The sequence below is a fragment of the Pangasianodon hypophthalmus genome, chromosome 11, assembly GCF_027358585.1.
Source record: "Pangasianodon hypophthalmus isolate fPanHyp1 chromosome 11, fPanHyp1.pri, whole genome shotgun sequence".
Lineage (NCBI taxonomy): Eukaryota > Metazoa > Chordata > Actinopteri > Siluriformes > Pangasiidae > Pangasianodon > Pangasianodon hypophthalmus.
In genome coordinates, this window is record NC_069720.1 from 13,424,939 (window position 1) to 13,450,544 (window position 25,606).

The 25,606-nt window shown below is 37.5% G+C and overlaps 1 protein-coding gene across 1 annotated transcript; it reads left to right on the forward strand.

Annotated features, from left to right (window-relative positions):
• The first annotated feature begins 1,634 nt into the window (after positions 1-1,634).
• Positions 1,635-23,690, forward strand: LOC113532271 (histamine H3 receptor). Its single transcript, XM_026923575.3, has 3 exons — positions 1,635-2,329; positions 4,042-4,208; positions 18,016-23,690. Exons 1-3 carry the CDS (start codon positions 2,116-2,118, stop codon positions 18,883-18,885), a joined length of 1,251 nt encoding a protein of 416 aa, XP_026779376.1. The 5' UTR covers positions 1,635-2,115; the 3' UTR covers positions 18,886-23,690.
• Positions 23,691-25,606: the final 1,916 nt, after the last annotated feature.

The window sequence follows — 25,606 nt, forward strand, 5'->3', positions numbered from 1 at the left end:
ACAGTGTATGCCAATATCACTTGTATATTGGAAATATATCACTTGGATGGGTTAAATGCAGAGCACAAATTCCGAGTATGGGTCACCATACTTGGCCACAAGTCACTTCACTTCACTTCAAATTCAAAGCTAAAACCTTGAAATCACAAAAGACTCTGATGTTCCTAATGAACATTCTTTCAACACACTCAGTACTGTTTGGCTTTATAATATATACACTGTATGGCCAAATGTTTGTGGACACCTGGCCATAACACTCATATATGCTTTTTTGAACATCCCATTCCAGATTTTGTTTGCTGTTATAATAACCTACACTTCCGGAAAGGCTTTCCACTAGGTTTCGGAACATGGCTGTGGGGATTTGCCCATTCAGCCACAAGAGCATTAGTGAGGTCAGGCACTGATGTTAGGCGAGTAGGCCTGGGGTGCACTTGGTGTTCCAGAGGACAAGGCTATGTGCAGGCCACTCAAGTTCTTCCATTCCAATCTTGGCAATCCATGTCTTCAAGGATCATGCATTGTCCACAGGGGTATTGTCATGCTGGAACAGGTTTGGGCCTCTTAGTTCCAGTGAAGAGAAATCTACAGCATACAAAGACATTCTATACAATTCTGCACTTAAAACTTTGTGGCAACACTTTGGGGAAGACTCACATATAGGTGTGATGGTCAGGTATCCACATACTTTTGGCCATGTAGTGTAGCTATGGAAGAGTAAGGACTTATAATCTCACTATCCATTGTCACCCAGAAGAGGATGGGTTCCCTCTTGAGTCTGATTCCTCACAAGGTTTCTTTCTCATGCCATCTCAGGTAGGTTTTTTCTCATCACTGTCACCTCTGGCTTGCTCATTAGTGATATAAATCTACTCATCAACAATCTGGATTTCTGTAAAGCTCCATTGTTTAAAATGTCCATAGTCCATAAAATCACTATATAAAAAATGAATTTGATTGAATTGTGGATTGTGCTCCTATTGTGCCAATAAATGTTCTAGCTATAAATCTGATTCAGTATTAACTAACTGGTTTTGATAATCACCACATAGTTTGACATAGAATCCATTTGACAGGTGATCTTCACTGATACTTTAAGATCAGCCCATTTTAGTTGGTTTCCAGGGGTGTGGCCAGACCTTTTACAGTGGCCTTATTAGATAATAATAATAATAATAATAATAATAATGATAATGTCTTTCTAGGGCACCCAGATGTATAGCCATACTTCATGCTAGGCTGGCACTGGCCACCTCTTAGCTATGCCCATACTGGTTTCAAATTAAAAATTACATTATCTTTATTCACTCAAATAAAATGGGTGGCTTGGCAGTGGCCCAAAACCCAAATAATAGGATGTTGGGTTCAGAAACTTTGTGTGTGTGTGTGTGTGTGTGTTATTCTGGAATAAAATATTAACTAACTAACAAGTGTGTTTTTTTCCCACACAGGTAGCCTTCACACTTCAGAACTGTGCTTCGTATTTCTTTCTCAGCGGCCAAAGGCTGCGTCCCAAATCCCATTCTACTGTACTTAATAGAATGTTACTATAAGCACGTCTCGACAGTAGGTTACCATAGTTACCAATCTGGAGGCGTTCTATGTAAAGGGATAGTATGTACGTTTGGGACGCAGCCTTTAGTGCCATAGTAAGGGGGAGGGTGGCGCGAAGAATGTTACTCACGCGCTGTCCAAGCGCGCGCTCACAGAGCTGTCGGTGTGTCGCCTCAGCTCCTCAGTCACCTGAGCTCTCAGAAAGCGAAGACGGTGTTTTTTCTTATGTAATAATAATTTTTTTCCATATAAATACATATTTATTTATATATATTTTCTTCTCGAATGGGAAAAAACGGGTCTCGATACTTTGCCAGTCGGAAAATGAATTCTTTGTGAACATTTTCTAACATGCGGACTTTTTTGCTACAGTAAACTATATAAACATATACTGGTGAACTTTTTTTTTTGACGACAGCGTTAAACAAGTTTTGAAAATAAATTCGGATGATTCATCCTCTTCAGGCAAAGGGAGAAAGGACACGTCGACGTGTTTAGAAAACGCACAATGTGTGTAAAGTCGCCTCGTGTGTTTGAGTTGACGGCAGCACGGAGTTGACCATGCTAACCTGCTTTTCTGGACACAGTAACTCGAGTGCTGAGCATGCGGGCATCGGCGGCGCCACCGTGCTCCTGGCCGCCTTAATGATGAGCCTGGTGGTCGTGGTGGTCGTGGGAAACGCGCTGGTCATCTTTGCCTTTGTCGTGGACAAGAGCCTCCGAAATCAGAGCAACTATTTCTTCCTTAACTTGGCTATATCTGATTTTCTGGTCGGTAGGTAGTACGTATGATTTTGGGTGCCTGTGTGTTATTACAGTTATAGTCATGCTATGGCAACTTTACATGACTAAACCCCAGTGATCATTATCTACTAGCAACCTGGAAATTATTAGTGTTATTATTAAGATAATATTATATTGTAAGAGGCAGAACAAGTGAGAAGGTAGGGAATCATTCAACATAGTGCAAAATTTATACCCTGTTGCCATAATTCCACTTATTTCACATCTTTGCTTAACCTAGATATATTAAATTGACATTTGGCATGACCATATGCAATTGCAGTATTGTCAAAGCATACTAGAAAAGAGAAGAACTGTTATTAACAAACCCATTTTTATAGTTATGTCAGTGTGCATATAGAGGATAATAAATGACCTGCCATTGCCCTTTTTTTTTTGGATTCTCTGTAATCCCATTGGACAGCCAGGTTCCCCAGTGCAATTTTTATTACTAGGGATATTCAGCTGAGCTGAAGACATTTCTTCTCCACCTCTCCACTGCGATCTTCACAGTGATCTGAAGACTCAATTGCCCACAATTACGTGGTCATTGTTGTATTGTCACTTGTGCATCACTGCCTCCTACACAAATGCCCAAGTGTTCTGTCTAACTGAGAATAAATATCCTGTTTTATCGCCTTAACTCTCCAGTTTATTCCTTCTTGCAAGCAGAGTACTGAAAGTAGTAGAACAAACAACTGAAATTGGTTTTGTTCTGTGAAAAACACTCCAGAACACTCCAATCCTATCATCTTCTCACAGCATACACACACACGCACACACACTGACAGGCGCATTATGAGTGGTTTGTGCAAAAGGTTATAGTTCTAACTTCTCTCTTTTTTTGTATCCTCTCTATTCTTTATAATTGACTATGATTTTAAGCAGCTGACACTTAGATTTGAATCCTCGTGGATGATGAGAAATGGATTCTAAGAGCATGCCTGGTTCTCTCCAATGAGTTTTGGTACTGTCACCTCTAATCAGTTATCTTGAGCAAGAGTGAAAGCCAATCATTGATTTATTTGAAGTCTTTCAGGCACTCTCTCAGTCTCTTACTGAAGTGCCGACTTGGGCATCTGAAATCTCGCCAGCCTTAGACATTAAAACATCACGTTCCGCTTAATAGCTGTCGGCATCATGGAAGAGCTTCAAAGTGGCCGACTGACACAGTGAAGAGAATTAAGACAGAGATAGTTAAAGCTCTGACTGGTTTGTGATCACCTAAAGAATTCTTGCTGGGATACTAAATGACAGGGGATGATGAGTCTTCCTCTGTCCTGAAATTGCCCCCTCACCCTCACCCCTTCAGTAAACCTACCTAGAGGTGAATGCCAGCGCATCCTCCAGGGATGAGGACTTAATGAGGTCTTTTGTATTCAGTTGTGAAAGACTGCTCTCAAATAAATGAGCTGTGCGACTCATTTTCATCTGCAGTGGAAGCAGTTGGGGGAAGTAGCACTTTCTTTTCTTCTCAACGTGATGTGTTTGTGTTTGACTGCAGAGATGAGCGATGCTTTGTGCTTTATAATGGCTTTGGCTCTGAACTGAAAGCCACGTTTCAGATGATCTCTAGGAAACAGATGAACAGCGTTCATTATTTGACTGATATGTATGTGAGAATGAAATGCTGAAGACTCACTCATTTAGATTCTTCATTATTTCAAGTCATTGTGTTATGTACTGTCATTATTGTTTGTTCAGGGGCGTTCTGTATCCCAGTGTACATGCCCTACATCTTGACAGGCCGATGGATGCTGGGCCGTGGTCTCTGCAAGCTGTGGCTCGTGATGGACTATCTGCTCTGTACTGCCTCCGTCTTCAACATAGTCTTAATCAGCTATGACCGCTTCCTGTCTGTCACCAGAGCTGTACGTACTAATTTCAACTACATACACTCACATTTATACTGACCACATGTGTGCCAAAATAGTTGTTTTTTTCCCCTCAAATATCACGGTTCTATCCACCACAATTTTAAAAGTGAACACTCTGTACACACTCTTGCAAATTTTGGCAAAGTAACTGTTTCTATTTTCCATATGTTAAATATTGCAGGGTTGGACAAATCACTGTTAGTTTTTTATTCATAATTGCATGATGGAAATAGGTTTGATATTTGGTATAATTAAGAGTTTGATAATAGGCTTTTGAGAAAGCATTTACCAGCCTCTTTTCTCCCATCCAGTGACCTGACAAAGAAAAACAACCTACTGACTTTCACAAAACCAATTTTTTATTTGATACAGTATATACAGGGAAATAAGTATTCTGACATTTTTGTTTTTGTTATTTAATATAATTCCAGTGGATATATTCTCTTCGATTTTACATGCATAATGTCTTTTGACTTTCCTTATAAATCCGAACAAAAACGTATGTATTCATAAGCAAACATATGTTTAAAAACAAATTTGATATGGAAAAAAGTATTTGGACATCACAAATTACCAAAATTAGTACTTGGTTGCAAAGCTGTTATTGGCATTTACAGCTTTGAGATGTCTACGGTAAGAAGTAATTAGCTTTTTGCAGCGTTGTGGTTCAATTTTGAGTCTCTCCTTTTGGCAAATGATTTACAATTCTCCAAGGTTACGAGGGTCCCGCTGATGGACTTGCAATTTTCAAAATCCTGCATAAATTTTCAGTTGCATTTAAGTCAGGAGATTGGCTAGGCCATGCAAGGCCTTCTTGAGTTTTTTAGCTGTATGTTTGGGGTCATTGTCTCATTGAAACGTCCGTCTTCTCTGCAGATTCAGTTTCTTGACTGATGAGATTAAATTCTCCTCTAATATGTCCCGGTACATTACTCCATTCATGATTCCTTCGATGTTGTGTAATGGCCCTGTACCGTTTGCAGAGAAGCAGCCCCATACTGTAACACTCCCACCTCTGTACTTCACTGTGCGAATGGTATTTTTTGGACCCTTCTTTCTCCAAACATGACGAGCTGAATTATTGCCAAAGAGTTCTATTTTTGTTTTATCTGAACAGATTATATTGTTCCAAATGAGTATGATTTGTCTAAATGCTTTTAGATGCACATCTGTGTGTGCAATTTTTTAGCAGATGAGTTTTGTGTGGGGTGCTTGTTGAACATCATATTCCAAAGTTGCCCCGACAGTTTGGAGAACGACCACTTATGGGTATGATGGTCATGATATGGGTTTTTTTATATAGTGTCCAAATTTTTTTCTGATTAATAAATTTTTTTTAATACATCAATTTTTTTTAAAGATATCTTTTTTATGCCCATGAATACATACTTCTTTGTTCATAGTACAAAGTCATAGTAAAAGTACAAAGTCAAAAGACATTGTATGTATACATTTGAATACACTGGATTTATATTAAATAACAAAAACATGTCAGAATAGTTATTTCCCCTCACTGTATGTTTAAATGTAACACATTCTAAGTGCTTAATATGTTTCATGGCAGAAGGACACAATTCTAAAAAGAAATTACAACCACAAATAACAACCTGGTCAGCAGCCATGATAAATGGAGTCCTAGCACATTCATAACACAATGTGCATGTGCAGATTGACCCTGTGGTGTCAGCGTTTTCAAAAATCTATGTTTTTCCAGTCTACTGAGAAAACAGTATTTTAAAATTTGTCCTATTACAAAAAGTTTTATTTTCAGTGAGTGTTTGGGTCTCAGTGACCCAAAACACCATCATGGACAGGAGGCCAAAACTCAGATTCAAAAATATTCAAAAATATCCAGATATGTGTGGACAGGGCCTCAGATTTGTTCATCCCTGTAGTGAGATGTGTTGTATAACGAGCGATTGGTTGCATGCGTATTAAAAACACAATTTTTACATACGTACATATGGTTCATAGCATGTATCAGATGACATACAGTTGTTGATTATTTTCTCATGGTGTCAGCCATAAAACACAAAGTTGTAGCTGCCTTTTGTCCCCTGTCATACAGCACAAAATGTTGCATCCTGTTGCTTTAGGCAAAGTATTTCCTTATATCACTATTAAAAAAACTCCATAATAATTTCCATAAAATTTCACTTTATTGCTTGATCTACAGAATAATGGTTACAGGCATTTTACAGCTCTGTATGTGAATCAACACAAAATGCCAACACAGTCAAAAAGACAAAAAACCCTTGAGATAAATGAGTAAATTTATTGTGTTCTTGTTCAGTGTAACATCCACTCAGGTTTATCCTTTTAAATCTCTGGTACAGCACAAGAGAAAGGAGCAGCTTTTATTCTGTGCAGCCCAAAGTGTTTGTTTTGGTTTGTGGTGTTTTGTCTGAATCTGTTGAGCAAATATAGATTGCACAAACATAAAAATAGTCCCTCAGACCGTTTTGATACATGGCACATCACTGTAACAAGCCTGTCCCCTCTCACTGACCTTTCCAACCCGTGTGTGTTTGTTGTCTGAGTGTAGGTTCTGATGCTAACCCCAAAGTTAAAAGTCATGGCTAAATGAGGAAAACAAAGTGATGTGTCTTCACTGAGCATAGTTTTGACCTCCATAATATCCAGTAAAATGAGGCTGGATGTAAGTGAGCCCTTATGTAACATTCTACACCATTATGAAAAAGGCTTATACCAAAAATAACCACACCAAACAACATGGGAGCAATGATACACAGTGACAAGGGAATATTGGCGAGGGAAAAATTAGTGATCAAAACAGGAAACAGCATGTAAACGCTGTTTACATGATAGGGACATGATATAACACAGGAATAACCAGAAAAGAGACATGGTCTTTGGTTCTTAGAAATAAATAAGATTTAATAAGGTATGGGGTACAGGGCATAAAAGGATCGACACTGACTTTCATATTTGAAAAAAGCTCAATTATTTACTATCTCAATCTCATCTGAATGCTGTGGCTCAGAGGATCATCATTCTCTACGTAGTTGTATTCATTAGGGTATAAAAGTCAAAATCTCACATCCTAGACTGGTACATGTAGACATTTACTGATAATTACTAACAGATAATATTGTGTTCATACATTAGCCTCAGAGTCTACCTGACACAATATCTTCAATACATTCCTCAGATATTTCTGTAATGTTTTCTCTACTCAATCACTGCATTGGATATGACTGAAAAACAAGGAGGGTATTCAAACAAGGATTCATGTCTATTTGACAAATGGCTTACCAGTGAACAGCCAAAAGATTGAGCTATTACGTTGATGAAAACCCATCAAGTGTGCCTTGTTTGGAGATGAAAAGTCACATGATTTTATGATTCATAAAATTCTTTTGGTGAAATTAATTTGCAAATGTGATGGACTGGTGTCCTAACCAGAGTGTATTCCCGCCTCATGTCCAGGGACCCTGACTTTAATAAAGTATATCCATTGTTAAGTAGTGAACAGTACATACATAGCTAAGTAGTGAGCAGTACATCCATTGTTAAGCAGTGAGCAGTACATCCATTGTTATGTAGTGAATAGTTTATCCATTGCTAATAGTGAACATTACATCCATTGTTAAGTAGTGAACAGTACAGCGAACACAAGGGCAATGAAAAGCTAGCTAAAACCACTAGCTAGCTAAAGTTCTTACTGCTGGTAAGGGCAGAACGTTCTGCTTATATGCCAGCAGTGGGATCCAGCAAGATATCAGAATAATTAATTCTGCAGTATTAATTATTCTGATTATTCTGATTAATTATAGCATATTTATGCAAGATGATATGTGTTTTTAAAAGCTAGTAGTAGAGAGTTAAAAATGTTTAATATCAGTCAAAACCTCAAGTGATAATACAGTGTCACTTCTGAATAAATATGGATATGAGATATTAAAATGATAATGTCTAAAGGGCATAGTAAGTAATACACCAGGGAAGTTGAATACTTGTTGAATGCACTATCATTAAAAAGGCAAATGAGTAAAAAGTGGTTCTGGAAGTCTGTAACAATACAGCTGTGAGCTGGATGAATATAATTTAGGAGGTTCTTTTATCCACCATTATTGCAAAGTCCATAGAACCCAAGTGAACAGGCTTACCCTGAATATCTCTCTAGAGTGCTGTGGAAGTCATCTGAGGCATGGGATGCATAGCTAATAATTTCCTGTTAAGCTGAAATGTATCCTGCTTAAGAGGAAGTGAAGCCCAGCTGTGAGCCAGTAAAGCAATGCAATCTTTTAAACAGCATTCTGATTTGAAAAGCCTGAATGACTCCTTGCCATCAGAAAGGTTTGAAATAATTCAGCCAATATTCACCAAGCTGTCAGTAGCTGCAAAAGGAGCGAGCAAGTTACCTGAAAAATCCTAGTTGTTAAACATTCCCTGATATCTCAACATTGTATTACAGTTCACCTAATGATACCAGTATATCAGTATTTTTAATTGTATTCAAATTCAATACCTTTTACAATAAATATAGTAAATTAACCAAGTTTAGTGCATTACCAAGCATTGTGCATTGTTTGGCTCAATAATAACATATGTACATAATCTGCTTCATAAAATGGCAGCATAATCCAAATGAAAACATTGGAATCATTTCCAGTGTACAATTCTGCCTTCAGACTAAAGGCATGAGGGTGGTTTAGTATAGTTTAGTATCATTGAGCAGAATGATACTAAACTATGTGCTGTGGTAAATTAAGTGGTAATCTACTGCTTTTAGCTACATTCAGCTCCAGAATTATTTGCACCCTTGGTAAAGATGGATAAAAAAAGGTGATATAGCATTATCTCACACTGATTATGAGAGAAATCTAACCTAAGTAAATGTGTTCCAAGAAATTAAAAAATATTTATATTTAATACATACATACATACACACATATATATATATATATATATATATATTACCTTTTTAAGTTCACTGTGTTTAGGAACTCCTAAGTACTTATCCATGACTTGCTGACCAAATTCCCTTAGTCATCCATCAACATGGGGAAGATTAGAGAATACACAAACACAATGACAAAAGTGTGCTGACCTTCCTAAATAATCAGGCAGCGGTTATAATAAATAGCTACATGTCTGGTTTTGTTAAACTTTTTTTTTTTTTTTTTTTTTTTTTTTTAGAATAAAAGTTTACTTCAGTTAAATGTTAGATTTCTTTCATATTGACTACAATTATAGTAGGGAAATCTACTGACATACAACTCTTTATGTAATGTTTAAAGTCAGTGTTTAATGTTAATATAGTACCTATTTAGAGAAATAATCCACAGGTTTTTTAGTGCCACTTATGACAGTGATCAACAGTTTTTCACTAATGGATTCATTTAGCCAGAGCTACACAGATGGATCCTAATGCTCAATTTAGTTACAGCCAGCGTATTTTATTAATGAGCAAATGAATATTAATTGATTTGAACTCTGCTGTATGAACAGGTTTAGCAACCTCCATTAAACAGTGTTAATATTTTGCTTTATTCCATCTCATGTTTGCCAATGGTTAATTTGCTAGGTCATAGGTTCTCAGCCTTGGGGTCACAACCTTACGTGTGGTCACCTGAGCTGCGGATTGCAGGCTTTTACCAACCGTTATTTATAATCTAGATCTATGCATGTAAACTTGATTTATGTAATATGTAATAATAATTGAAACAGTATTATTATTATTATTATTATTATTATTTAAAAATTCATTAACCTTAATTCAAATTGTAGCTCCACTTAAGGCCATTTTACACCAGACAAAGGCAGCGCTGTCAGGCTAATCACTGCAACCTTTACACCAGACACTGCCAACAGTCGTGGTTTCTAGTTAGAAACACTGCAAAATACAGTTTTTGTGCTTTGTGAAAACTTTGCGAAAGGACTAACTGCCACAGAGCCTGGAATCACTTTGGAGCCTGGAATCACATTCATTATTCTCATTTGATGAATGAACTTTATGTGATCATATGTAGTGGTGTTTTCTAAACCATTTACAAGAATTTTGAGCCCTTAAAATGGGGTCACTGGCCAAAAGTTTGAGAACCCCCGAGCTAGGACATATTACAGTAGAACATAGGGTCAACACGATTAATAATTATATATTTAGTAAAGATATTAGGGCTCCAAGTCAATGTTGAAGAAAAAAAGTTGCATTCCTGGTATAGCCAGTTATTTTGTTTTAGGCAGGCGCAGAATGTTGTAAGTAGATATTAGACCTGCGAAGCTGCGCATATTAACATCAGAGTTTACTGCTACAAGTTATCAACCACAAATCCATTTTCTTTAGTTGTGTATTTACAATATTAACTGACACCCTGGAAGCCTTGTCCCCTTCCCATCACACATTAGTGAGCTGTAATCTGTGTTCGAGTCCAACTTTTCAGGAGGCGATCATCAGTCAGCCGTATGTGTGCCCTCTGCTTGTTGTTTCAGGTTCCTAATGAAAATTTTGCTCAAACAGTTTCAATTAGTCAAACTAACATAACTAAACTAAAACTAACTAGTTTGAATTAATAATAATAATTACATGAAGGAATCTTCAACATAAAATTTTGTATGTTGCTTGCTTGTATCTAATATATATTTGCGTAAAATATCCCAAGTTGCAAGTTACTTAAAACTTTTTTTGGCATTGCAAGGATTCAATTATTTTATTAGGAAAAAATACAGTGGAAAAAAAAGGAAATATGTGGTCAGTTAGATTTAAGTGAAAATATTATGTATAGAAATCAAAACATGATTTAATTGCATATACTAATTTAAAGTAAATTAAAAAATATAAAGTACATTTTTATTGTATTATTTATATTATTTATTTTTATTAATATATTTTTAAAGTACATTTTTATTTAGTAATTTAAGTAACTAATCTACTACTAGTTTGAATTATGTAGAGTGAGTGTAATCAGTTCACGTAGTGAATTCACCTTCTAGCATTTTTTTTTCCAGATTTCCTTATCATGTTACACAGTATTACTTATATATGCTGTCACACTCCTTACTGTAACCATATTGCATAAATAACTACCCATCTGGATAAAAACACAATTTGCTCAGTGCAGACTTGCACTAGAAGATTGTCAATAACCATTAAATGTCTGAGAAAAGCTACTCATTTAATTGGTCATAATGACTTTGGTCAGCTTCACATACTGCTCAGAGAATGGAAGAAATGGACTTTGGCTCTTAGGCCTTCTGTGGTTTTACAAGAATGTACAAAATCCTACTCTGAGATGGTAATATCTGTATTCCTAGAAAGAAATTGTTATAATTTTGGGGAACTACGCTAATACTTTTTCACTTGTTCATCAGCAGAGCAAAGTGTTAATGATTTCTGAAAATAATTGCCCACCCACAGGAATCAGTTCTGTTGCTAATTGCTATTGTTAGCTTAAGCCTCATTTAATGAGATGCAGAGCCTTAATGAATCATGATTAAATTCCTCATGGTAAAGAAATAATTAATGTATTTCTTTCCTTCAATGTGTTGTCAGCCATTTATGTATTAAGTAGTAATATACTACTTAATCTTGTTTTTTTTTTAACACAGAGGTAGTGGTGATGGTGGTTGTGGTGGTGGTGGAGGGGGCAGGGGTTGCAGTTGCAGTATCCTGTATTTAACCTGTCATCTTCATTCTCAGGAACTCTGTTTCTAAAAACTGGTTTTAAAACCTTGAAAAAAAGCCTATAATGTAAGGTTGATTATATCGATATCATCATATATTACATTTACAATACACTTTTTCAGATATCACTGATACCATTTGTATTTTAATAACACTATCTCCATTGCTGCTCACTGATTGGACATTATAAGAACATAAGTATAAAAGTGGTTGCATACACCAGATCTTAAATATTTGATTTACTATTCAGCTGTTTGATAATGGTTTAGCCCAGTGTTCAAGCATTCAGGAGCATCTTTCCAGATGTGTTGTGCTGATTACAATATAGCCCCACATCAGAGCAGTGCCAGGATTTGAAGTCAAATCACAAACTGACATTGAACTGCTCCTGTAAGTTTTGTACAATCAGTGAGCTCAAAATTATTTTGCCCTTCCAGCCCCGGGAGGCAGCATACAGTTTTAAGAAATGACCTCCTTTTAATTCTCCATGGAGGAAAAAACCCTGAGCAGCTTTGCCTTTTATAAAACAAAAGGCAGAGTGGCGTCCTGTTTTTCTAAAAGCAGCTACACACTCGCAGCCATTACAGTATCAAAAGCATATTCTGCCATTTCATACATGAGTTTATTTTTTGTGCGAGTCCTGAATAGATATGTAATCCAGTTTTCTTAAAGAGCGACACCACATCCAATGTATCACATCAATAGTTATTTCTTTCTTTAATTGCTTTTAAAAGAGCAAGTGTGTTCCATCAGTCATTAATGAACCATTAGTGTAAACCTTTAACATTTGAGAAGAATTGAACCTCAAAAGAAGTGTTTCCTGTATGTTGAGTGTTTCTCTGACATTTCTAGAGAAATACTGAACAACTTGAGATTTGAACTCACAAACGCAGGGTTTCATCATGCTACCTTTTGTACAAAAAAGCATTTGAACCTATCAGCAATTGGACTTACATAAAAGCGACATACACAAAAAGCATCCTGTCAGAACTGGAATGAAAAATGAAACCAGAATGCGTAAATGTGCAAACACACCAAGGTTTTGTGTAATCTCTGAATTTACAGCTGTAGCACTGTGAGGCGTGAAATGCTATAATAAAAGTTAGGAATAGCTGTGGGCCGGAGCGCTCATGCCACTTTCCCCCGAGGCAACTTTTATTTCCAGTTGTAGTGAAAGAAGTATATTGCGAGAATGCACCTTAAGGACTTGCACTTGTCCACTGCCAAACAGAAGCAGATGATTGCTTTTCATTGCTGCAGTCTCATTTGTCATCTTTTGAAAAGGAAGAAGCCATTGCACTTTCTCTCTGGCTGGACTTGGGAGCATGATCCGCTGTGAGCTCCCACAGTAGCACCACTGTCATCCATCACTAGATGAAACGTGCCTACACTACTCCAGGATCTACAAAACCAGGAGGATTGGGGCAAAACAAAAATAGAAATTTCCTGTTTTTGAAGTGCTGTAATTGCATACAATGCAGTGTTTACCACAGGAGTTTGAGAGACTGTGGTGGGTGGACCTCTTACCCACCCGTAAGAAACCCATGCTCCCCCGTAAGAAAATTTTGTACATTTTAAAGTTAAATGCATCAATCTGGTGCACTTTAAGAGCAAAATTAAGAGGCTAGATCTATGAAGAACTTGTAAGCAATTCTGTGCTCTAGTAGTAATTAAATCATAAACACATTGGTTTTATAGATAAAATATAAAAAGTCACACCCACAAATCATGGTAAACGAGACAGAGTTTAACGTGATTCACAAATGGTCAGAACACGAAATCGACTATAGCATACATCTGAGCCATCAATGAAATGAACCAAAAATGGTTACCTGTGTTGAACTGGTTTATTTTTTAGAAAATAAAACATTATTGATTATTGGTATTGATCAACTCTCCTTACATCCCTATTGGCAAACTTTGCACTCTGAATTTTGGACATTTAATTTTCCAGGGTTTTGAGAAAAACAGTTCTAATGCTCTGTTCTAATGCCCTTCTAATAGACTGATGGAGAGCCTCAGTCAGGCAGCCAGGTGCTCTCCTTGCAGCCTGTTACGAAGGATTTGACCTGAAAATGAAGGTAACTACAATTAGCCAAATGAATGAAAATAAAAGGTGTATTTGGAACACACTGTTTGTACTCTTCTTTTAGTTAAGGAGAATATGCAGTTCATCATGTAAGTCGTAATCTTACATTTATTCGCTTCATGTTTCATCTGTAGAAACGTTTCTATCTGTTCGTTATGTATGGAGAAAGAACGCGGAAGTCTATACAGGATATTTGTCAGGCGGAAGGTGGGAGTTATGAACACGCAATATGATTGGCGGATCTGTAGCAAATTATCTGTCTGTGAGTCATAGTTACCTATCCTGGTGTCTAGACAGTGGAAGAGCGTTATATGACACTTCATGCTCATCAGATCGCATAATTTAGTGGAAAATCTATAGAGATGATGATTCTGTCTAAAGAAATGTTTCAATATTTCTCCAAATGTGCACACTTTTGGACTAAAAGCCCTAATGGACGTTGTTTAGCGAAGCCCTGTGATCTCAAAAATAAGCGGAAACAGACACGATCGAATATGTATGTCACGCTATTTCATTCGAAATATCAATAACTACCGGTTTGATTTTGCATGTTTGATGTGTACTCTTGACAGAAATTATGAAATTACTGTCACTGTAACCATTTTTTTAAAATCAAAAACAGTGGTCAAATATCAAAGCTAGAGTCGTAAATCCTTCTAATGATTTACACTTTGTCAAGATTAAATATGAGTGTTGTGGTAGTAGCACGCAGTGAATGTAAACAAGAATCAACAACAGTTAAGAGGTTAACTTTACAGTGAGCATGCGGACATACAGCAAGGGGGGGAGGAGGGGAGCGGTCTGACTGACTTAGACTAAGAGATGTTTTGCTGAAGCAACGGCACAAAATAGAGATTTTTTGTTATTATGAGAAGTGTAAAAATATTTTTGGTTCATTATGAAACTGTGGTGGCACAAATTAGACTGGTGGGCTGCCACAGTCTAGGTAATTAAAGGGGAACACTGCAATGCTAAAAATGATTACATGCCAAAAATGTCCACTAATTTATGATTAACCCCACTTCATAAGTAAGGAATAAAACAGAACGGGGCATGCTGTTATAAAAAATAATGCACCCCGACACCCCGGTGTGATGCGGCCCGACACAAAACGGAGTTACCGTTACCACCCTGAAGTTGATTATTTTTCTTAAAACAGCACACCCCCACAGTGTCTTATTCCTCTTATACCACAGTAATTTGCTAACAATTACAATTTTTAATTTATTAATGAACAAAACAGCATACATTTTAACCATTTATAGTTACATTTAATGTTGTCAAATGTATATGAAACAAGTTACAGTAAAATAATAAGGCACCAACACTTCTGTCCTGTACACTTTCTCATGATGGAAACATTTAAATATTAAAAGGTCTCCTTATAGAAAATTTCACCATATCAATGATTATATGTTAAATAACAGCACATTTTTAATATGCTTATTATGAGACTTTATGTACTTTATTATGTAGATCGTCTGCTATACATGTGATACAAACCTGTGATTTGAATTACCCTAAGTTGTTTGTGTTGTTTGCAGTTTGTCTCTTGTGGACGTGGAGCAAGTGCTACTGTCCGTCCAGCTTTTTTTGCTTTAATATTTTAATAAAGTGAAACACGTATGGAAAATATGTTGTTTGATGTATGTTACATGCCAGGCTTCGTTATCAGTACAGTCTAACTGTACTAGCTACATGCACTCACCAGAGACACCAACCACATACCTATATACTGTATCAATTTATCTTAACTCGTAAAAAAAGAAAATTAACAATGCCCTGATTGGTGTGAAAATTGGTTGTTTGATTTACAAGCTAATTGCACTAGCTAGTAGCTACAAACACTCTCCAGAGACACTAATGATCTCTGCTGTTTTCTTTCAAGCTTTATTTTTCTTTTTAATGTCTCGATACATTACGCATCGATACGTTTAACGAGAGGTCATATATGACAGGATAAGAGGAAATGACAGTTTATTCTGTTTTTTTTTTTCTCGAGTTAAGCAGTACATAGGAATTAACTGCAGGTAGGAACTAAAGTTGTGAGCAGGGGAAGGAAAAAAAATGCTGTGTGCCATAAGGTCCGAGGATATAGTTACTCTCTTGTAACTGTACATGCTGTAAAGCAAAGCTGCATATCCAGCAATAAACTGTGTTAAGCAGAGGGCATTCCCAGGAGTTCAGTTAATCAAGTAATTTTACACACAGGAGGTGCATTAAATTGGTTTGATTAATATCTGAAGTAACCCCAGGGTAGATTCATGTAGTAAGGTTGTGCTAACTTATTGCCACTGCAAATACTGAACGTAAGGGTGTACAAGGGGCTATTAATAGTATGGCACAACCTCCCTACTTCATTTAAAGAAGAAATCATAGGGAACAAAGGGTTATACAGGCTTGTGTGTGTTGTTCAGTTGCTGGTGATCTATTCTGGGGCAAATAATAACTTCCCAACTGCACAAAGCAAACAACTGGAATGCTGCTCTTAATAATTAATGATGCATTCCTGTGTACTTTTTTCATTTGGCAGATAAATTCATCCAAAACAAACATGCAGTTGAAGACAAATTTAATTTATAGCATCAAAGCACGAGTTGGTTTCTCAGATGTTTCTTCATTAACACACATAACAAAATGATCTAGTGCGGACTTGTACAGTCAACACACCACATAATGGTGAGGTTTTCTGTGAGGTGATGTTTATCTAGGATTTATGGAAGGAGTCAGTGTCAGTCATGTTGCATGGAAAATGTTTTCTGGTTTTTCTGCCAGATGAATTGTTGCATTATTAACTTCAATTGTTGTCTTATTAACTTAAAAAGAAAGAAAAAAGAGGCTGGTGAGGGAACAACTGTTTATAGCTGGTATAACGTAAGTGATAACAGGAACTAACCTGTTTTTGTGGATGATCCACAACATTAAATGTAAATATAAATGGATAAAAAAGTATGTGTTGTTCAGTAATTAAATAAAAATTGGAACCATTGGTAAATTGCTGTGGTATAAGAAGGAATAAACATTTTTAGTGCATTCTTTTATAGGAAAATAATCAACTTCAGGGTGGTAACAGTTGCTGATTATTTTCCTGTAACAGCACACCCCCAAAGTGTTTCATTTCTTACATAATGAAACAATTTAGATGATCATAATGTCATCTTTTTCTGAGTCATCTAAATATTATAGAACTTGTATTATCTGATCCAAATTTGTTCACTTTTGTTGTTTTCAAAATATTTTCTGTTGATTTTGATGTTTGAATTGTCTTGTTTAGCATTTGCATTTCTTGGGATTTTTTTGTAGCTATATGAATTGTGAAATAGAGGTATATTTCACCCAAAATCCATTAAACCACTGTCATTAAAATTCCACTTATATTACATGAGGTGTCATAATACCTTTATATCGGTGCCGACATATAGACAAAAACACAACAGCAAACTCACACATTCTGTCTCTGTCTCACTCTTTCTGCTGCTTTAAGACAGCATTTCCTGGCTGATTTAGTCCTGGTTAAAGAGACACTATTCAGTATAGTGGAGAATACATAATTCAAAAACCTGTTTAAGCTACAGAGAGCTGCGTGACTTCAGGCACATGCCCCCTTGAGAGTTACACAAGCAGGGTTGCCAGTGTCTCACTTTTTACACCACATTGGGAAAGCTTAGAAACTATGTTGTGGGTGGAAAAGTTGATTAAGCTGCGAAAGACTGGTGTGTCTCCTATTTCCAATGCCTGAATTGTTTGGGCATTTTAGGTCTTTATTTGTCTTTTGAGAAGTAGTTGGGGTGGGAGTAAAGTAATTTTGTGAGATCTGGCAACCCTGCACACCAGTGAACGCTTGGCCAGAGAGCTAATGTTTAATTAGCCATGTTTAATTTTGTTACATTCACAGCTTTTGTTTTGCTATATGCTGCTAATGAATGAATCTCACAAACGCTCTCATTAGTAAGTTTAAATTATTGTGAACTAATGAAATTATTTATTATGAAAATGTTAAAAATTAAAATTTGTGTATCGTTACTCCCCTACTGATTATACCTCTTGTGTACTCCATTTCCCAGGTGAGGTACAGAGCACAGCAGGGAATGACTCGGCTCGCTGTGGCAAAGATGCTAGCAGTGTGGCTGCTGGCTTTTCTCCTGTACGGCCCAGCCATTATCTTCTGGGAGGATGTAGCTGGTGAGAGCATCGTTCCGGCTGACGAGTGCTTTGCCGAGTTCTACTGCACGTGGTACTTCCTGCTTAGTGCATCTACCTTTGAGTTCTTCTCGCCGTTCATCTCAGTGACCTTCTTCAACCTCAGCATCTACCTCAACATCCAGCGGCGGAACAAGAGCCGCGCAGCTCACCGAGGCACAGAGAAGGAGGACGGCTGGAGGGTGGTGGACGGCGGCGCGTCACCCTCATCCACAGTCTTCTTTGTCAGGACGCGCAAAGTCTCCTCCAGTGAACCGGCGGCTGTTTCAGCGGTGATTGAGGAAGACATGGAGATTTCGCCGTCCTCCAGTGGAGACCCCAGCTGCAGCCACTCAGTTTCTCTCTCTCTGAAGACAGTCAATAAGAAGAAAGGAGCGTGGAGCTGCTGGTTAAAGACACGCATGATCCAGGCACAGGCACCCTCGAGGAATGGGGAGCATTCACGTCTCTCGCGGGACAAGAAGATCGCCAAATCTTTGGCGGTAATAGTTTGTGTTTTCGGTGTGTGCTGGGCTCCGTACACCTTGCTCATGATCATTCGAGCAGCGTGTAGCGGCACGTGTATAGAACATCACTGGTACGAAGTCACATTCTGGCTTCTTTGGCTCAATTCCGCCATCAACCCTTTCCTGTACCCTCTGTGTCACAGCAGCTTCCGCAGGGCTTTCACTAAGATCCTTTGCCCCAAACGGCAATCTGTCAGGCCGCACGAGGACACCCCATCCTGCCAGTGACAGCAGACAAGATTTCACACAGTCTGCGATTGTCAGTGGGGATTACGTGAGAATGTTGAGGCAGCAGCCTGTAAGATGCTCGTGTCTGACAAAATCAATGAGACCGTTGGCATCTTGCTTGTGTGGAGTGAAAAAGTTTCTCATTTCCCATAGAGAAAACATTTTCATTTTGGATTGCCTGTTTTCGTTTTTCAGAAATCCACATTGTCCTTGAAACCCTGTTACCTGGTGAAACTTTCTGAACGTTGGAAAGGAATAATGTTAAAAGTAATGCATGAGCATGTACAGTTCATTCCATCATCCTCTTGATTATCTTCCGTAACAAAGATGTGCATTCAGCTAGACAGAGCTTAGAGTGTAATAATGTGAAGGAAGCCAGAGAAAAATAAATCAGTTTTCTGGAGACTTTCTCTGCATCCCTTTGCAGCACTCTGAATGTAGTCTGGTGTTGTTTTTGAATGTGAGACAAACTGGTGTTAGTTTTGTCATTGCTAAGGAATGTGACGTGTTTTCACAGGTTTGATTTATAATTTGGAAGGACAGCAGAACTTGAGCAAATGTTCTGTTGTTTTAATGTCATTTTAACAAATAATGACAAATGGATTCCCAATTCAAGTGTGTATGGATGTCTGGACTCACATATGGTGTGTGATTGTATTGTTGGCACTTAAATAATGAATTGTGACAAGGGTGATTTTTAAAATAATCCTTGTACATAGTTATATTTCCTCTGCTTCTCAACTGATTTGTTGTTTCCGTAAATAAACTTGACATTTGTGAAAACTTTAAAATACTATGCAGTAACAAATGCACTCCAGGTGTGTCAGTTATAAGCAGTTAGTTCTAATATCTAGTTATTGTTAGTACTTCCTGAAACAATAACTAGACCTTTATCACTAAGAGAGTAATACAGTGAACCACAACATTCCACTCAGCACTTCAGTAAGTAAAAGCTATTTTTCCAGACAAGCTCGAGAGCACTCCTGTTTTAACAGCTCAATTTCAAGCACAAGTTAATTAAACATCAATCAGTAGCATCCTCTGCAAACCTAAGGTCTGTTAACCAGCCATTTCTACATCACTGCTGTGTTAAAGAAAGCAAAGTAAGCTGAATGAGGTAAAAAGGCAAAGACAGATAGCAGTGGTCTGAAAGGTATGAAACGTTTTCCTGGATGTAACACGCATTTTGGTTGGTTAATACCTCTGTGGAATATTTGTTTTTTCTGAAAAGAAAAAGCCTGGTTATATTATATTTGGATATTTTTATATATGAGAAAACTGTAATACAAAAATCAGTATTCAAATGCTTTAATGAGATTCCCCCACAGGCAGTGGAGAAAATATATGGGCCAATATCTGTGGCTCTGTCATTAATTGCACTCACAACATGGCATAAAACTCGGTGAAGTATAGTGGTATTGGAAATATCTTTTATATGGAGAATAATAACTAGGCCAGATTTCTGAGTAGTTTCTTGTGTGTAGAGTCTTGATGAAATAGGAAAGCAGGTCAAAAATCCTCAAAACCTTCACCAAGATGATTATCACAGCCACAGCACTGTGTTAAGAGCAGTGCTATAATCTGTGATCGCTCTTTTTTTTTTCCTCAAAAGCACTTTTCCATTTTGACCTACTACCAATAATCTATCCTCATAACATAGCTAGTGCACGTCTTCACAGCCACCATTAATATTCTCCTGTTAGTTTGTGGGTGAAGACAAAACAGTAGGAGACTCATTAAAGTGCTGGGAGCAGGGTAGTGTCAACACGCTTCCACTTTAGACTCCGCTGCAATTTAAAACGTGGCAGAACGATCCAGGGCCCAAGGGCAAAGCCGATGAGGAAGGCAGGCACAAACTCATTTAAGAGTGTTATCTCAGCCACGCTGAGAGCTTAATGCACAGCAGTACACGCTCATACACACCTCGTGCCCCACACAGCTGCTGATAATGCTCTTATCGATCACTGGTTTATAGTTTACAAGGAACCTGAGCATGAGATTAATCCATTACCAATTAATCCTTAGACCTCTTCAGAGATGAGTTGTTTTGGTTGGTGGACTTTTATTAACGTATATATTTAAACTAGGGATGCAGCAATAGCAGTTTATTTTATAACGTGTACAAGTTCATGTTTTTTGATACTCCTTGATAATGAACTGAGTGCTTTCACAATCACAGGAGTATTACACAATCAGGGGAGCACCAAGAAACATTTTATTTTGCTCTGTGTTGATTGCGGCCATGTGCTGCTAGCAATGAACACCTCGTGCTGAGTTTTATGTTTGCGATGTTCTGGTGTTTAAACAGTATCTTTAATAGCGAGCACGAGGACAGCGGACCTGAGCACACTGAGTAGCATCAGTGAGCATAGTCATTAAAAATAAGCGCCGTAAAATGTATCTTAATAAGGAAAGGAAGCGCCTGGGGCGGCTCAGTGTTCACAGAAGTGATGTGCACTCTGGCAGGTGCAACACTTTTCTGCACACTTGCTCACTGCTCCTCTGTCCAATACCTTCATGAGCACAGTTCACAGCACACTGTTCTCATGTTTGATGCTTGCTGATACTGCACTGCAGGCTCACATCTTCCGCCTTGTGCTCTCTATTAAAGGTATTTTTGTCGTCTGTTTATTAGGGATATAACCTATATCACGTTTACATCACGTAGTGTCACCTGGTACTGGAGCATCAATATGATGCATCCTATCCAAAATCCGTTCCTGGCTTTTAAATGTTCACGTCTAGTAAACAAAACATCTATGAGAAACTTTGAACACTGTTTCAGAACCGAATGCACAAACAGACTAAACAATAATTAGCACTAGCATGTCAGTGACCCTACAGGGCACTGAGGCTGGAGAAAAGAGCGTGTGGAAATAGTGATGTGTTGGTGCTATTGCGTTCTGTCTGCACACACACTAGATGAAAGCGGGCGGTGGGTGAGTACAGCCCTGGCAGTTGGTCAGTGGGTGTATGTTGCACATTTGCAATGATGTGACAAAAGCAAGACAATAAATGAGCCCCACTGCACTGAATGCTGCTGCCACCACAGCCGTTTTTCAGGCTTCTTCAAAAACATTTTGGACTTGCTTTGAACAAGAATAGAGGAGGAAAAAACAAGCTAGAAAACACAGCTGTGCATTTTAAAACAGAACCTGAGGAGATGTTCCAGGCACAGAATCAGAATCAGAATCACGTCTCATTCAGACGCTGAATGACTTGGAAAGACGAACACTGCAAACTGATTATAATGACGGGAAATAGATGCTGCAACATGCATGATGCAACTGACGACGTTCAGCTCCACTGAAACTCAGAGATCTGTACCTGCCAAGGTATTCCAAAAGGAAAGCCAGGCGCTGAGCGTCGGCTGGCAGCTGGTCAGAGCGTATGAACAGCATTCGAATGGTTGTGAAGAACAGCACATGGAAAATGCATGGTTCCACCAGAAGAAACAAGGAATTGTGTGCAAGACAAGTGTGAGAGGAACGTGATGGAGCTGTAATGAGTCTGATTTGGCAGGAAGACGACTAGAGAGGAGGCAAAATGGTCAAGTTCAATAACAAAACAGTGTAGAGAGACAGGAGAGAGATTTTTTAAAAGAAGAGAGACATCCTTAAGTCGAAGCATGTGCCACTGCAAGAATTTTCAGTTGATAACAGATTAGGGTCTGATGTGTTAAAAGTGCCAAAAGAAATCATTGCTGCAGTCTTGAGGAGCTTTGCTAAACTGGTGAGATAAGAGGATGATATTCAACTCATGAACAGGCAATCAGTTTCCATCGTCTAAACAAGCACATACACATACACACACAAATACAAGTTAAGAGCCATCTATGACGTGTTTATCCTGAGAGAAGCACTGTGGATTAACCTTCATAAATACCCAAACTACCTTTGTCAGTCTGTGCTACTGATAACTTTTAATGAATTTTTCTAAATATCTTCACAGCCTGCTGCGTACCATTTGAAGGGACACTGTTTATATAAATAAAAAAATTGTTTGCTGTTTGTAGGAGATAAAGTCTGTCTTACTATTGGAAGGCAAAATGTAAGCACAGCATTGCATGTGTGCTTATTGGAGAATCTTAAAATTCTGTTCAGCACCTGAAGATTTGGCAGACTGAATCTTTATGATACAGCATTGTGATATTAATATTAATAAACCACGGAGACTGTGATGAGGAAAATTTATGAGACCATGAATAATCCCTGCACTTATCTTTAACTAGGGATGTGCATGTGGGATTTAAAAAAAGTCACAATCTCTAGTCGAGAGCAGTTATAAAAAGTGGAAAGTGATGTAGCTGAAGTTGAGGGACTGTCAGAGCCAGAACACATACAGTAGCATTACGTTACACTCCTATTTCTAACAATATCCAAACAAAACTAGTTACTGATTTTACTCACGATCACCACCCAACCATCATCACATTTTAACTTCTGGATTTAGCGTGTTCTCCCTGTGTTCATGAGGGTTTCCTTGTGGTTCTTGTTTCCTCGCACTTCCTAAAGCCATGGCAGTAGCTGGATTGGCTAAGATAACTTGCTCTTAGGTGTGAATGTGTGTGTGTCTGTGTGTCTGTGTGCATGTGTGTGATGCCCATGGTGCACGGGCATGCAATCCAGGGTGAACACCTCTTACACACTGTTCCTGGGATAGGCTCTGGATCCACCATAACACTGACCAGAATAAAGCTATTAGTGAAAGTGATTGAGTGACAAAGATATAAAAGTCATAATCCGATAATACTATGCAAAACATTTATTGTATTATGCATACCAAAAAAAAAAAAAAAAAAACAATTCAAATCACACAAGTAAAAAGTTGAGAAATTTGGCCTGCTTGCTCTGCGTCCATTCCTCATATGATAGAGATGCTCCCCGGCCCCACCCTGCCATCGTCAATTCAAATTTCATTCATTTCACATTTTAAATGGCTCAAATTTAACCCATGAGTCTGTAGCTCATCATTGCTGTTTGAGATCAGCTTTACAGTAGATTATTACTGTATCCAATATCCTGCAGTGCTGTGCAGAAAAAAAACAGGAAGCGCTTGTCATCTGTTACACATCACAGTCATGTCTATTAAAACCTGAAGAGGAAAAAAACAAACAAACAAACAAAAAAAAAAAACAACTCTGGCCAACAGTGTTAAATTCTAAAAAAATAAGCTGAGACTTCTATTCACAGATGTGGAGTGTCTTTAAAAAAAAAAAAAAAAAAAAAAAAAAAAAAAAAAAAAAAACTAAAATGTTGATTTTATTAGTTCAGAGGACATGTAACAAATGCATACATGCTCACTCATCCTAATGAAATCTGTACAGTGTCACCTAAACCAATGAACGTAGCACATGATCATAGGTTCAATTTAAAAGGAAACACACACTGTAAAATAAAAATGTAAACCTGATTTCCAAAGTCCCATTAAAATTATTCAATATGCAAGCACTCTACTGAGCAGCCTAATAATAATAATAATAATAATAATAATAATAATAAAAAACAGCTCCCCAGGCCAATAATAGAATGATAAAAGGCTGCATCTGATATCACCTGCGGCTAATTTACACCATGTTTAATAATTCATCTCACTTTCAAATGCATATGAAGCCCACCTCAGCACCAGCACATAATTCAGAGGGTTATAACTGTCCTGAGAAATCAGCTTTGCAAACTTTTTGCCAACTTCTAAAAATCACATACAATTTTTTCAACTGTGCTGGTGGACATTCGGCTAATTTCAGCCTCTCTCACTGATGCCAGTGCACAACAGCAATCTAAAGCTGGTGCTGAAAGCGGTTGGTTTATTTGCAGCCCCATACCCTAGGATTAAAACTGTAGAAAAATATTAACTGTGTACTAATCGTCTGAAAAACCTCATTTTAACATTTACTATAACGAGAAAAAAATAAAATAAAATTATATATATATATATATATATATATATATATATATATATATATATATATATATATATATATATATATATATATAAATATATATATAAATAAATGATGAGCTTTTATAAATCATAATGTATAACAGCTGCATTGAATGAACAGGGTGGAAAAGTACTAACATTTAATATTTGGCAGTGGCTTAAATTCTGCACTATACCTTAAGCAATCACATAAATAAAAATTTAACCATCTCTTCCAAACTATCTGGCAGATTGCATAATATCTGGGGGAAAGAAGTTTTGCATTATACCACATGGGTTTTGACTGATCAAATCTGATTGGTCAGACGGTGTCGATTTATTTTCTCTAGCAGCAGCTCTGATGCTAATGCCGGCTGTAATTCAAATCACAAGTTTATATTAGTGCCCTCGTTCTAATTTGTTAGAATATATTCGCTTTGGTAAGGAATTATGCAGGGACCTGTATGGCAGTGACTCCACATAAATGGAGTTACAATTTAAAAAAAAAAAACAGTAATCACTGTAAACTGGAGTGCATTGATTAAAATGTGTGGTCTGGATGTTATAATCAACATTCAGCTCAATATTAATCAGTTCAGAACTTTCTGAACACTTTTCATCCATCAGCTCAGCTTCAGCTGTGATGTGTTGACTCATAACACATCTTTTATCTGTTCTCATCAGTAGAGGGCCTTAAGCCTGGTCCTGCCGAGATTCCCGGTCTCTGACAGCACAAAAGCGGATTAGTTTGCATGATTTGAGGATGCTTTAAAAAAAAAAAAAAAAAAAAAGATGCCAG

Coding starts and splice junctions, on each gene's coding strand:
- LOC113532271 (XM_026923575.3), top strand. CDS start 2,116: ATGCTAACCTGCTTTTCTGGACACAGTAACTCGAGTGCTGAGCATGCG. Junction 2,330..4,041: donor TATATCTGATTTTCTGGTCG/GTAGGTAGTACG, acceptor TTGTTTGTTCAG/GGGCGTTCTGTATCCCAGTG. Junction 4,209..18,015: donor TCCTGTCTGTCACCAGAGCT/GTACGTACTAAT, acceptor TCCATTTCCCAG/GTGAGGTACAGAGCACAGCA.